Consider the following 15,314-nt stretch of genomic DNA (forward strand, 5'->3'; position numbering starts at 1 on the left):
AAAAACCATAAAAGAAAAATTAATTTGTAGCTTGGAAAATATACCAAAACTTTTGAAAAGGTCGTATAAAAACATAAAATGTTGTTTTGGCGGTGTCTGAGCCAAAGCGTCTTTGTTTGAAAATATTTTTATCGAACCTCCGAAAATATCGCGTTACATAGTGAAAAACTTACGGTTTTGAGATACGATTTTTTGAAAATAAATCTATCTTGAAAACAATATTTCTGATAAACTTGATGTATTCTCCAAAGTCTAGAAAAATAATGTTTTCTACTATTTAAAAATGCAATTAAGCAAAATATTTAAAAAATATTTTTTTGAAGTTTTTTAAAGTTCTTATGTTTTGACATGTTTTACACGACCAAAATACAATTTTTTGTGCTATAACACAAGGTAAAATTTCGTTTGAACTTGCTGTCAACTAAAAATACTGAATTTGGAATAACAAATTGATGACAATTGATAATTTTTAAGAACTTAGAATTGCCTTTTGTTATTATCTTGACATTTTTTAACCTGCAAAGATTTGTTTGATAGATTAAAGATTCGGTCCAATTTTTGTCAAATTTGCAGATTTTCACTATATGCATAAATTGTTTTGCAAGACTTCCAATATAAACTTGTTTTCTCATTTCCAACTAAGTTGTTCATTAGTTTAAATCTGTAGAAAACTTTTTAGAAGGTGTAATAGAGCATTAAAATTAGAGGTGGGCAAAAAAAGGGCGAGCTGCTCAAAGAGCCGGTTCACTAAAAAGAGCGAACAAACCATTGCTCACAAAAAAGGTGAATGATTTTCTAAACAAAAAAAAAAAGCTTTTCATTGTACAACTAGCCCACGAGATTTGATAAAAAAATAATTCTTCTTGCCCGATTAAACTTAAAAATTTATAGAATTCAGAATCAGAATGTGAAAAAGAGTTCACAGAATATTTTCTCCAAATTAAATATCAGCATTTGTTCTATTTTGGTAGAAATAAGCGCAGATTCGTAAAACGAATAGCAATTAGGGACCATCCATAAACCACGTGGACACTTTAGGGGGTATGGCGATTGTCCACGATCCATACAAAAAAGATTTTTTTTGTATGGACAATTGTCCACGAAGGGGGGGGGGGGGGTAACAGATTCCCAAAAAAGTGTCCACGTGGTTTATGGATGGTCCCTTATCTCCAAAGCTTAGATTTAAGTTTCGGTGCTATTTAACGTGTAGGTTTGAGTACAAATCTTGAAGTAGAAACCACCAACAACTGTAGTTTCCAACCGCATCATCTCGTTTTTTATTTTCAAATAAGATATAAAAGTCCAGTAAACGAATTTAAAAAATCACACCATTCTTAAAAACAGCTTTTTCATATTTTTTTTTGAAAAAGAGCGGAAGAGCCGCTCTTTTTAATGAGTAAACGAAAATGAGCGGCTCCTGAAAAAGAGCGGTTTTACTCACCTCTAATTAAAATACTAATATACCAACATTAGGTGACTGGTGAAAACACATGCTTTTCTCTTATGTAGCATGCTTTTGAAAGCAAACAAATTAATCATTTTGGATTTTTTCTATAATCTGATGATAAAAATGTTTTCATAATTTTAAAAGACCAAGCCTTACATTTAAACAGTTTTAAATAAAGTTGCTCAAGTCAAATATTTAAATTCAGCATACGGCTCTTGAATTTTCATCTAACGGTAAATTTCAAGTACAGGTGATCGAACCTCCAGCCAGAGCTTCAATTGCCCAAGTCGCTGAACCCCGCACTAAAAGCCCTTCTAGATCATTGAAGTGCATTCTCAACAGACTTTGAACAAAAACAAATGTAAACAAACGTATCTCAAGCTCCACAAAAAAAAAGGTTCAACGTCCCTACGTCCAAGTATCATAGCCGGTAAAGCACCCATCCAAGAATAGCGGAAGAACCGTCTATCTGTCGAAGCCACCGCCGCCGTCAACAGTTCGTAAAAGTTCATCTGTCGCCTTCTGTTTAGCTTGGCTGCGGCGCTTTTTACGACCAGATGATTTATACGTCTTTTGGCCTTTCTTCCTTGCATTGTATCGCGTCCGGTCCTGTATCTCGTCGTCGACTCGTTTGTTTACATTTTCGGCACGTTCTAAGCTCGCACCAGCTTCCCACGTGTTCCCGCGGTCACACCTCCAACTTCCACCGAACAAGTGCGAGCTGAACCTTTTGAAAGTTCCTTAACCTCAAAGCTCGCTCGGGTTGTGTGGACTACCGGTGGCGCCGCGAGGGGAGGAGACACCAGACACGTGGCCAACCTTTCCTCGTTCCGGAATTCAGAGTCGCCGCCACACGCCACATTAAAAGGGAAAGTTGAACCGTATATAATAGAGTGCGGGGGTGTGGATTAGATTGACGATCTTCCTCTCCCCATCCAGCGGCTAAGCCTGACCTAGATTTATCGCCACGGTCGGAGAAATGCGCGGACGTAATAGCGGTGGAAAGCATGCCGTGTGGCCACGACCGAGCTGACCTAGGCCAACTCGAGGCCGTTTTGGCGGATTTATAGCAGTCTGTGTGAAAGCGTTTTAGTGGCGCTTGTAAAGAAAGCGCCACCAGATGGCACACAGTTTTAGTATACCTTCGGGCGTAATCGTCGTACAAAGGGGAGGTAATCTTGTTTTGATTGGATCGGCTTATGTTAGGTTGGAAAAACAACTCACCTGGCGAAATAATTTTAGTGTCCACGAGGTTCCGATACTGCGAACAGGTTCTCCGCTAAGCTTTGCACGGACCGTGGGGGGTAATCCTATTACAACGGTACGTCCTTGGCTCGCGAACTCATTGTTGATGGACGGGTTTTTCTTTACGTCTTCCGAAATGCCACGTTTTACGAGTGCTTTAGAAAGTTTTGCTGCAAAAATTTACACTTGAAATTAATTTCAACTGGAAAAGGTTGAATATTTTGGCGCGTTACGTGGAGTTGTTGGTGGAGATTTGGCGATGCGTACGAGACGGTGCTAAAACTGCTTGGTTTTGTCAATTCGAAAGTGAAGGTGTGACATCGCCAAGCTACTTTTCATTGAAGATGAGTGTGAATCATCCCAAAATTTGTGGTTATGTATTCAAGTTTGAGTCTGAATGAATTCCTAACGGAGGTTTATTTTTCTCATCAAAATAAAACAATCTGTTTTGTTTTATTTTATTTTGCTGTAAAACGGCACAGTTAGTGATAAAAACTTCCTGTTCTTGAAAGGTCAAGATGATATGCTGCAGTTGTTTATTTTGCACTTTGAGATAAGAACAGTTATTTAGAACAATTCATTCTGGAAATTGCCACTAACAGTACGTACAATCTGTGTGAACATTGTAGCTGGTCGTCAACGTTTGACCTTTCAAGGCAGAACGTAATTAAAACATGCTCAGGCAGAGAAAGAAATGCAATTGCGTCAATAGTTGTGTATTTTTAGATTTCCTGTTGTTGTTTTACTAATCCCAATATTACGATTTAAATCTGTAAGGAATTATAAATATTTTAATGAAGCATTTCTCCAACAAATTCTTCTTGAAGAAAAGACAAATAAAATTGTTTTGAAACAGCCTAAACTAATCGGAATCAATTAGCTTCTGAGAACACTGCTTGATGTTCGGAATGCTCTTAGCAATGTTGAAACACAAACGTTTTATACCGGCGTCAGATTAGCTGAGTTTAAGTTGAACAACTTAAGCGTTACGAAGTGAGGTACAATTTCCTGGAACAAACAGCTGGTAACTCTTCACACATGGTGGTTTGGGTAGTTGAAGCAAAAAAAAAAAGATGTTTATCGAAACCATTTCTGCAGATCATCGGTGAGATTTCAAGCAAAATGGTTGATGTCCGTATGGGAGTTGAACAACTTTGGCGCGTAATTATGCAAAAATTGCGTCATTGAATATGAGGAGTGTGGAAAAGGGGTGCGAAAAGCCCGTTACATCGTCTATGGGGTGTTGAAGCTTCGTTTACTTTTGTGTTACCGTAGAATTTTTTAAATATTTTTGCATTTTTGGAATTTGAACAACCAGATGCGGCGAGAATAAACATAATTTAGATTTCCGAGCAGGACCCTTTTTCTTCTGTTAATATATCCAAAGGGAAGGGAAGTCATTTTCCAGATTTTCACATGTTGTATTTTTGTATTGTAGCAACCCTCTACGGAATCGGCCGATTTTGACTATTTTTATTTTTTGTATTTTGTTAGTGCGTCCATCCCGGGAATTCCCGGGACAAAAATCCCGGGATGTTACCAAAACCGGGAATTCCCGAATCCCGGGATTTTTTAAATTTTGTCCCGGGAATTCCCGAAATTAGATGAATAGTTCAATACTTAGACTCGATAAGAATTTTAAAGCATTCATATTTGTATTCGGCATGTATCAGCATTAATTTGGCTTGTTAGGGAAAATTGATGAAAATTTAGTTTACAGATCCGCCTTGCGCTTTTAATATTTTCTATTGAATTTTATTTATTTAATGTTTTGATTGTTTTGATTGATTTTAGTTACAACAGGAATATTACAAAACAATTAGTACACCAATTTTCAAATTTATTGCTCTAAAATCTCCTGTATCTATTCAGACTGCAGTCCCGATTATCTCCAGTTGGCGGTAGTGACTTAGGGATATTTTTTAAAATACGTTTTAATATAAAACATAAAATTCTAAACTTATCTAAAGTGTTGTTGTTTTAGACAGTTTCAATGTAATTGTTTAAGCTTTTGTAGTCATGTTATATAAATAAATAAAAAAGAAATATATATAAAATTCCGGTTAATTCAAATTCCAAAGCACATCAAAAAGCGATTTTAATGTGTTTTAAGCTATCTTAAAAACTGCTGTCCTTGTTAAGATTGAAGTGTAAATTATCACAGTATTGAGTTAATTCTGTAATTTTAGGCTTGAAAAACATAACAAATATAATGAAAACATAGATTTTATTACTGCTTCAAAAATTTCCCGGGATCCCGGGAATTCCCGGGATTCCAAAAATATTTATCCCGTTTCCCGGGAATTTCAAAACCCGGGAAAATTGGACGCCCTATATTTTGTTATTTGACTCAAACTTTGTGGGGGCCTTTCCTATGACCAAAGAAGCCGAGCTCCCGTGGTCTAGTGGTACGGGTTTCGCTTTGTAAGCGGAAGGTCGATGGCTTGAAACCCATCTGGCGAGGCAAAAGGGGTAGGTGGCGGTCGAGAGGGGATTTCGGCTGCTGCGGGAATTGATTTGTCAAGTCCCAAGCCTCCCCAAAACCCATCACATCCAATCTCTCGGACGATCTGTTGGCGACTGAGTCTGAGCGTTGAAGAACTCTGCAGCAATACACAGAGAAGAGCTTCAAATGCTACTTTCGACTCGGTCACATGCTCTCAGGCAAAATTCGAGCTGAAGATTGGGCTATATGATCGGTAACGATCTCTAGATGGGTCAAAAATAAACGAGATTTCCCCTCAATCTCGCTCATCTCCACGTCTTCGGATCGGTCTCTCGTGCTCGTGTGGCATGGCATTGAGTGATTGGTTTGGGGAATGAGAGGGGGCAACTGCTCGAATAATTCGTCAAAAAACTGTCTCGCTCAAAACAATAGCGCTACGGAAGACGATCGTTCGGCAGGCTGTGTATAGCAGCAAAACAGAAAACCTGAGAACAGATCATACTACAATAGATACGCAAGTGTCGCAGTGGTCCGTGTCTGTTCACAGTAAAAAAAAAAAATGACCAAAGAAGCTATTTTGTTTCATTGGTTCATTGGTACTTAAATATTCGAATAACTGTAACTTTTGAATGAATTTCTGATCAATTTGGTGTCTTCGGCAAAGTTGTAGGTATTGTTGAGGACTAATGAGAAAAAATAGGTACACGGAAAAAAAAATTGCCGATTTTTTAATTAACTTTTTTTTTCACGAGATTTTTTGAAATGTTTTAGGGGCCAAAAACCCGCAACTTTTGAGCCATAGAGAAACATGGTCAAAAAATCTGTCGCCGAGTTATGATTTTTTGTAAAAATAGTGATTTTTGGGAAAAATCGAAATTTCATGCAAAAATAAATTTGACGTAATTTTTAAATATAAAATTGAATTTCTAATCGAAAAGTACAATACAGATTTTTTGGTGAAAGGCTCCGTTTTCAAGATATAGCCACCAAAAGTTTGATTTTAGCGAAATATTTGCAGTCTTTTTATTTTTAAAAATAGTGACCATATCTGAAATTTTTTTTTTGAAAAGTTCAGAAAATTTGCTATAAAATTATCTAAAAGACATTGAAGATTGGACCTCTGGTTGCTGAGATACAGCGGCTTAAACAAAACGAAACACGAAAATTTAAGTTTTCTAAGTCAACTTTTCAAAACAAAAAATATTTTCAGAAATGGTCACTCATGGTCACTATTTTTAAAAATCAGAAAACTGCAAATATTTCGTTAAAATCAAACTTTCGGTGACTATATCTTTAAAACAGAGCCTTTTACCGAAAAATCTGTAAAGTACTTTTCGATTGGAAATTCAATTTTATATTTAAAAATTACGTCGAATTTATTTTTGCATGAAATTTCGATTTTTCCCATAAATCACAATTTTTTCAAAAGATCATAACTCGGCGGCAGATTTTTTGACCATGTTTCTCTATGGCTTAAAATTTGCGGGCTTTTGGCCTCTAAAACATATAAAAAAATCTCGAAAATCAAAAAATACGTATTTTGAGAAATTGAGTTTTTGTGAATTAAATGTTAATTAAAAATCGGCAATTTTTTTCCGTGTACCAATTTTTTTCTCAATAGTTCTCAACATTACCTACAACTTTGCCGAAGACACCAAATTGATCAGAAAATTCAACCAAAAGTAACAGTTATTCGAATATTTACGTACCATTATTGTATGAACAGCTGCCAAAATTGTATGGAGACTTGTATGGGTGAACCAATGACACAAAATAGCTTCTTTGGTCATAGGTAAGGCCCTCATAAAGTTTGAGCCAAATCAAAAAATACAAATAAAATCCATTTTCGGTTTTGGTAGAGAATTGCTCATTGAGTTTAAAAAAACTCTTGTCCATGCAATCCTATTAATAAAGATAAATTATTTTTCAGTTATTAAACACATGTATAGAGTTCTATAGAATCAGGGGGCAAAAATTACGTTAAACGTTTTGGAATAAAAATATAAATTTATTGACATTTTGAAAAAAATACTTAAAGTTTTATTTTTTTTAAGTGTAAATAAACATGTTTTTCTGATATAACATTCCAAGTCTACAATTTTTCAACATATATATTTTATCTAATTAAGTCCACCTGAATAGATCAATCGGACCACGCACTAGACTAATAGTCCAGAGGTTACTGATTTGAATCCAATGGCGGACGCCAAAAAATTAAAAGTAAAATCAGAGCCTCTGACCTTGTAGTAAAACAAAAGGCAAAAAAGGTTGCAACATATATTTTTGCAATGATTTGTTTTCGAAATATACAAGTTCTCAAGGAAAAGAAAATTGTTGCTGGGCTGGACGGGCAAGTTCATGAACATTAAAATGATTAGCAACGGTATTATATTCATAAAAAAAAATAAACAACTAATTGGGATTGATTTATAAAAACAGTTTCCTGATCTGAGATTTTATAATACCGAGGGATTATAACCTTCAGCCTACCAGTGTAAATTATAAACTATATTTGTTCAATTATAATTCAAACTTAAGCCTTTGAAAATTGTTATTTTTATTAAATATATTTTTCAACAATTTAGCTTTTTTGTTATTTTTATTACAGAATATTATAATTTGACAACATTTTGTCTCTTTGTAGTTTATCGAAATTATCATCTTGAAAAGGTCATAAAATATAAAAAAATAATTTTTAATAAGCTAGGTGAATTGATGAAAAAAATACTTTTCCCCTAAGTTGCTATTTGCTTATCCGTTTGTGCTGAGTCTTATGCAAAAGTGCAAAACAGAGAGCAAAATGCATACAAATTATTGCACCACATGCAACGCTGTAGTTCGCAGTGTTGAGTACCTTAACACGGGGAGCCACCCACCTCTCTCTTTACTCATGTTCAACAGTTTATGTGTTGGGGCGTCGTAAATTCATATCTTCGCGATTTTGATCAAAACAAGCTCGCCGAGCCGCACAGACACACACACATTGACCAATTCAAAAGTGGCGGCGGCGGCGGCGTCTCCATTCGAGGTGAAAGTAATTCCACAATCACACACACACACACACACCACACAATGGCTTTGCCTTACTTCGGATCGGGTCCAGGCCATTTCTCTTTCATTCCATTGATGGGAGGTGTGTGTGGACGCGGCGCGAAACTGGGCGAAGCGAGCGATTTTGAATAAGGTTTCGGGTTGAAAATAGGGGTGATGGACCTGTTTTGGACCCAAATTTGTCTATAAGACGAATTTTTATCTGTTAGGGCGAAAAAAGGTGCAATTTTCTCTCAATGTATGTACCCATAACCGATTTGGGAAAAAAATAAATAAGGCTGAAGATGGCTGGGCGAAGCCGGATGTTGATTATCATTAATCGACCGAACAGTTTGTCAACCGGTAACTAATTTCCGGTCCTCTCTATATTGCATGATCACCAACCAGCAGTGTTTGTGATGTGATCTTCTTTAGAGGTCGGTCACGCAACAGGGATTTTTTGCACACGCCTAACGTAGTAAGGCCGCCATCGCGTCGCTTGACCATTGATGGGGACCCGGTTTTGTGGTGGTGTTGGCTCCGTCATCGGCGCATTACCCAATAGGTGCTGTTGAACAGCTGGTTTTGGTCGGGCTTGATTTGTTGATTTACTTTCAGCAATCTTCGCTGCACGATCGCGATCGCGGTGAAGTTGCTGGCATATGCGTTCGGCTGCACTCATTTGCAAGCAACATCGTGTGTTATTGCGAACCATTTTTGGTTTATTTTCTGAATTTTATTTGAATCATAGTTTTTAGGAACACTTTTGGAAAGTTTTTAACAAATCAATCTTTTTTTTAAATCTAGATTACTACCAATGTTCCATGGGTTTTTTTTTGCACATAGGACCATTTGAAAATGTAAGCGACAAATATTAATTTTGCTGTTTTTCTCTACAATAAAAGTAATAAAAATTATACATTTTCATTGGATCGAAAATCCCGCAATCGAATGTCTTGAACATACTCTGTGATGGAATCGTTTAAAACAAATCGTCAACAAATCTCTTCACTTTTTTAATTTTTACTTTTCATAAAATTTGAGTAATTAATTTCAGGTTAAATTTTTATTTTTTTCATTTTGCTGCCATTTTGGATTTAAAATTCAAAATCACTTCTGGAGTTTTTTTTAAAAGGTCCTGTAAACCAAATTTTCAATTTTTGCTTTTTGGGTGGTTCTAAAAACACCCAAAAAGCAAAAAAATGAAAATTTGGTTTGTAGGACCTTTTAAAAAAAACTCCAGACTTTAAGGTCGTAGAAAGTGTCTTTCAATTTTGGAACAATGACTGTCAATGACAGGGTCCAGAAATAGTAAATTGCAGTTAAAAAATAATCACGATGTGTAAAATGCTTCTACAAACAACACAAGAAAACTATTTTTTGTTTGAAATATTTTGAATCAAGATGTTTCTCTAAAACAAATGTTTTAGAAAACAGAATGTTTTTCTAAAACAAACATGGCCGCCAAATGGCCGATCTGAAATGATACCTTCCAGAGCTTTAAAACATTTTTTGAATCATATTTGACTCGAAACATGATAAAAAAAATCAAATAGGGCTAGTGCACATGGTCTGCAATGTCAGCAGTCCAAAACTGAGTCGAATATAATGATTTGACTAACATTGAAGGAAATGGGTTTTTATTTATATATTTTTTTTAATTTAGGTGCTATCTCGTTCATTTTGTTTTTGTATTTTTTTGAATTTGTTCAAATTACAAGTACCCATACAATTTTACCAGCTGTCCACACAAAAATCTATATCTTTTGACGGAATTTCTGATCGATAAGGCGTCTTCGGCAAATTTGTAGGTGTTGGTACGGGATATTCAGAAAAAAGGAACACAGTAAAATAGCGTTTTTTTATTCAAGTTATACTTTTGGCCCAATTTTTATTTTTTTTTTAAAGTTCTGTCGCTGACTACAATTTTGAACATGAAATCAAATTTGCAATCGAAAATTAGTTTTCAAAAATTTCACTGTTTTCGAAATATTGTTTGATCGAGTTAAACATTGAATTAAACTATTAATTTGAAGTTCTTCAATTATTCAAACGGAATGTATTTGTTTTTCTTTTGTGAATGTTTTTTTCGAATTTTCAATCAAAAAATTCTTTTAATATCCTTTGCTTTTTGAAAAAATATGTTTAGGTTTTTTTTTACAATTATTTATTTGTTATTCTTTACCATAATTTTGGCAGTCGTTTCATTTGAAAAAGTATTTTTTATCGCTGCACATTCTCTTTTTGGGATGGTTGTTCTAAATTTACAGGATTCCGAGTTACATTTTTTTGAATATAAATCGAAAAAATTACGGAATTAAATAGCTTGAAAAATAAGGCGATGACCTATACGGTTATCCGAAGGCCTCGTTAAAAAATTCACTTAGGCTAATCCAATCACGATTTGTTTTAAATTGTCTTGTTTTTAATTGTTGAACTCTGTAGTTTTTTTTTTGACAAGGTCCAATAAACCAAATTTCCAGTTTTTATTTGCTTTTTGGGTGTTTTTGAAACCACCTTGAGTCAGGGGTATTAAAAACACCCAAAAAGCAAAAATTAAAAGTTTGGTTTATTGGACCTTAAAAAAAAACTCCGTAACTTGAATATGACCCTCTTATAGAAGTGATTTAGAATGTTTAAATCCAAGATGGCGGCCAAAATTGCGGTGTTGAAAAGCTGAAAAAATGTATTTGGTATGCTAAAAGGTAACCAAAAATTCACAGAACTACACACTCTTGAACTCGGATTGTAGTAATTTAAAAGGAGCAGTCCTTACTCTACATGTATAAATAAAGAATTGAAATTTTTGATTTTTTTTTTGATTTGACTAAAATGAGGTCCCAGAACTCGAATTAATAAAAATACGAAATAATCATTTTTTTGTTCAAGATTCGATTGTCCGAAGTCCTACAAATACAACAAATACAAAACTTCGGATAATAGTCGAGTCTGGACTGTACATGTTTAGGTACTAAAAGTTGCGATCATAGAATTTTTCGAGTGAACCAAATTTGTTTAATAATGGTTTCTGTTCACAACATATTTATGCAAACTAATGACCTAATTTTATGACACAAAACCTTCCATATTTTAATATTATTGCATCGTTCTAGAAATATTTAATAGGCTGAAAAATATACATTTCATTGAAACTTTATATTTGATTGCTTTCCCAAAAAGTGATTTTTGAAAAAATAATCAATACTTGGCGATGAATTTTCAGAAGATTTTTCTCGAATTCGACAAAAAAAAATACAAATAAATAATTAATATAAATCATAATCATGTGGCTAAACTTTCCAGAAACAAAATTGTAGTTTTTTACGTATCCATTAGAAACAAAGATCTGATATTTATTTGATGCAAACATTGAAAACTGATCAAATCCGTGACGCAAGTAAAGCCTTCATCAAGAACAGACACCCCGCACTAAATCACACGTCCATTTACTGCAATTGCAATTCTACACCACATGAGACCGCCATTCGTCACATCACATCGCAAACTTCACAACAACTCCATGCGCGAAGGACAACTCCTCGAAACACTTTGTCTCCGTCTTCGTCATTCAGAAGTGGTGTTGGCCGGTAGTCAATTAGCATTCAGTGACGGTACTCCCCAGCCCAGCTACCGTCGAGTCGCCTCTCCGAATCTAGGTCGGATTGTGTGGAGTTATGTTTTTTTTGAGGGGTTGGACATTTTTAAACACATTTTTCGAAACTAAAAGTTGGTTTTCCCTTCGATCGATCGAGGAGAAACCACTCGACTTGTGCAGACTTGTTGTTATCTTTCACCGAAAACTCTCAGCTTCAATAAGCTCGTTTTTCTTAATTATTCAACTCTCTAGTCCACATGCACAAACACACACACACAACTCCTCCTAAGGAGTTTCGTTAGCCTGCGTACTTCACTGCTTCACTTGCTAAAATTTGCCTTTATCTTCTCTCTTTCGTTTCGATCGTTTCAATTTTTGTTGTTGTTGTTGTTGTTGCTACAGTTGTTGGCATTTTGCGAACCATTTCGAAACGGTTTCCATCGATTCACTTTTCCGTGGAGGATCTGAGCAAAGGGGGGTCCGTCTTCCTGCTACCCCTTGATTATGTTTTCCTTTTTTTTTTCGTTACCACGATCGCGATCAGGTAAAGTTGTTAATTTTCTTTTTTTTTCACTGGTTTTTACCACCCGCGGGTCTTCGCCACACGTGTCGGCAATCACGCGGTATGTGTTTTGCAATTAACCGCGCTGAATTAATCGGTTTGGTTATGGGAAAATTGCCCACCGAAGGCGCGGTACGATCGCGGATTTGCTGGAAGAACTCGAGGGATCAATGGCACCTTGGAACACACCACCACTTGGTAGCATGACTTGCGTGGACTGACCGCAGATAACACCGTACCGGACCGTCCTTAAACGCTCTCTTTGTTTACACTGCTGGTCAAGACTAGATTCTACACCATCACTTGCCCGCAGAGATCACGACGAGTTTCGCAACGGCCAACGATCGCGAGTTCAATTATCACTATCGCGGGCTAGGTCAACCACTTTGCGTACCACCACTTCTCCGTACGACGCAAGACTAGGACCAACGCTTGTTTCGTCCCCGCCAATTCTTCAACCCTGCACAGTAGCAGCCGTCGCGAACCCCGTCTAGCGCGAGCGATACCGGATTACCAGGTCATCTCTCTGCGCCGTCCGAGATCCGCTGCGACTTGTTTCACCCAACCAACCTCTGTAGAGAAGACTGCTCCCGATTTCCACCTTTCTCCACGCAGTAATCCACACTGATCACAAGCCGTCTAGACGAAACCGCCTGTTCCGGGTCACTTGCCAGTTGACCACCAGGAAGCTCGTAACCGCGATACGGAATCAAAAATAGAGCAGCACGCGCGCGGTCAACACGACAGAGTGAGAGGGAGAAAAAACGAAGACGACGTCCGGTTGGTACCGCGGCCAACACTCGACTGGCGGCGAGCAGTGATCGTCCCTAGGGCCTGGAGTCGCGTATCAACGGTCAGCGGCGCTGAAGAGCGTTTGAAGAACCGGTGACGCGAGTCGCGGTTCGAAGAGATGGAGAGTGTGAGAGAAAGATCGCGACTCGGGAGAAGAGAGGAAGGTGGGGGTGATCAAAAAGGAATAGAATTTAGTTTTTAGTTTTTAGTTTTTAGTTTTTAGTTTTTAGTTTTTAGTTTTTAGTTTTTAGTTTTTAGTTTTTAGTTTTTAGTTTTTAGTTTTTAGTTTTTAGTTTTTAGTTTTTAGTTTTTAGTTTTTAGTTTTTAGTTTTTAGTTTTTAGTTTTTAGTTTTTAGTTTTTAGTTTTTAGTTTTTAGTTTTTAGTTTTTAGTTTTTAGTTTTTAGTTTTTAGTTTTTAGTTTTTAGTTTTTAGTTTTCAGTTTTTCATTTTGATCATCCCAAGCCATTTTCACCATAGTTAGCTTGCCAGCATTCAGGCGTTTTCATTTAGTTCAATGATTTTCTTTCTTATCTCACTGAAACGAGATTTCACAGTAACACGAAGTTTGATATTTTTGAAAATTATTGCACTTTTCATAACAACTAACAAATACTCGAGACTAATCCCCGAAAAATATCCCACCCCGATGGGATGTCCGCTTGGCACTTGCCGCACAGCACGGCTTCCGAACCTCCTCCTTTGGTTTCCACCCCCTGGTCTTCATCCGGTCCAAACTCCTCCTGCAAGGATCCACCCAAAAGCGCAAACAGAGCGTCTTGCAGAATATGCTGAACTTGATGGTCTCACTCAGGAACGTGTAGATCAACGGGTTGAGCACACAGTTGACCATCGCCATGATCCCGAAGGTGTAGTGCAGAACCCAGTGCGAGTTGGTGTTGGCCACCCCGTGTAGCTTGACCAGCAGGTAGACCCACATCGGAAGTCGACAGCAGAAGAACACCGCTATGATGAACACGATGGCCTTGAACATGCGGAGTTGGCGCCGTTTTCGGTCCTTGGTTGCGGGACTAGCGTGGGTTGCGGGTCTTGGGGGAAGTGGGGGAGGGGGTGGAGGTTCCCGGGGTGGGGAGTTGACGTCCAGGCAGTTGATACAGGTGCACTTTTGGGAGGTGTGACGACCTATTGGGATTGTCGAGCTGATGTTGGTCGTGGTGGTGGTTTTGCGATCGCCGGAGGTGTCCGTCGGTGAGGGTTTCTTGGATTTCTTGGGTAGGTTGGCCAGGGTTTGGATCGGGTTGCGACGGGTCCAGATTTCTTTGGCTATTACGGAGTTGAGCCACAGGAAGGACAGTAGTGCTGGCAGGAAGATCACCGTGAAAACGATTCCAAAGTAGTAGCCGTTCTTGGTCTTATCCGTGGCGCACATTTCAGCCATGAAGTAACCGGTGATCACTTTTGGATGAGCTGGGTCCGCTAGCAGAACGACTACGTTGTAGATCTCGTAGAGCGTTAGCATCGGGGTAGATATTCCAGCTGCGAGGCCCCAGATCAGTATCGAGCAGATGATGCAAAAGATTCCACTTGGTTCCCAGATTCCTTTGGTTAGTCGTACAACGGCCATGTAGCGATCGAGAGCGATCGCTACCAGGGTAATGCTGTTGACCAGGACGGCCATAGTTTGGAAGAATGGTGCCAAGTTGCATGCCACTTCTCCCAATGTCTGAAAATTTAATCTTTTATAATCTTGTTTGAAAAAGGAACATCATTTCAACATACCCACAACGAGTTGTACTCCGTGTTGAACTGCGACAAATACACGATCGAGGTCACGGTCACGAAGCAAATGTCGCTCAAGGCCAGCGTCAGCAGGCAAACCCGGAACAGATGCCGTTGCTTCCGGCGAACGTTCGTAATAACCGTCAGCAGGTTCCCGAATATCGCCAACACCCCGACCAAGATAACAATCACGGTGAACACGGTTCGCTGCTGCGTAGTAAGATTCTTCAGCGATTGCTCCCAATATCCGACCAGGTTCGTGTCGCGACTCATCGGTTCCTGCAGGTCCTGGTGCGTTCCGGCGGTAAAGTTGGACGCCGTCAGCCACTGGTACACGTGGGGAGCGATTTCCAGGGACATTATCCTTGGAATTTTGGGTTATCCACGTGGCACCATATTGCGAGTTTAGCGAGGTTAGGTACACACACTCCCAGACACGTGGGTTGACGTTCCTGGTGT

General features: G+C 37.9%; 2 protein-coding genes across 5 annotated transcripts in view; both read right to left on the minus strand.

Annotated features, from left to right (window-relative positions):
- The window catches only part of LOC6042357 (sphingomyelin phosphodiesterase), a 30,516-nt gene extending 17,373 nt beyond the window's left edge, over positions 1 to 13,143 (minus strand). For all 4 annotated transcript variants that reach the window (XM_038257674.1, XM_038257672.1, XM_038257675.1 and 1 more), the window contains exons 1-2: positions 12,896 to 13,143; positions 2,672 to 2,862 (exon numbers count right to left, since the gene is read on the minus strand). The gene's annotated coding sequence lies outside the window, so the exon portion shown is untranslated. The remainder of the gene's footprint in view (positions 1 to 2,671; positions 2,863 to 12,895) is intronic.
- A 594-nt stretch (positions 13,144 to 13,737) lies between these two features.
- On the minus strand, positions 13,738 to 15,314 carry LOC6042356 (G-protein coupled receptor moody). The gene is made up of 2 exons (XM_001851432.2): positions 14,856 to 15,314; positions 13,738 to 14,799 (listed from the first exon to the last, which is right to left on the minus strand). The coding sequence occupies exons 1-2, from the start codon at positions 15,213 to 15,215 to the stop codon at positions 13,738 to 13,740; spliced, it is 1,422 nt and encodes a 473-aa protein (XP_001851484.1). The 5' UTR covers positions 15,216 to 15,314.

This window comes from Culex quinquefasciatus, chromosome 2 (genome assembly GCF_015732765.1).
Source record: "Culex quinquefasciatus strain JHB chromosome 2, VPISU_Cqui_1.0_pri_paternal, whole genome shotgun sequence".
Classification (NCBI taxonomy): domain Eukaryota; kingdom Metazoa; phylum Arthropoda; class Insecta; order Diptera; family Culicidae; genus Culex; species Culex quinquefasciatus.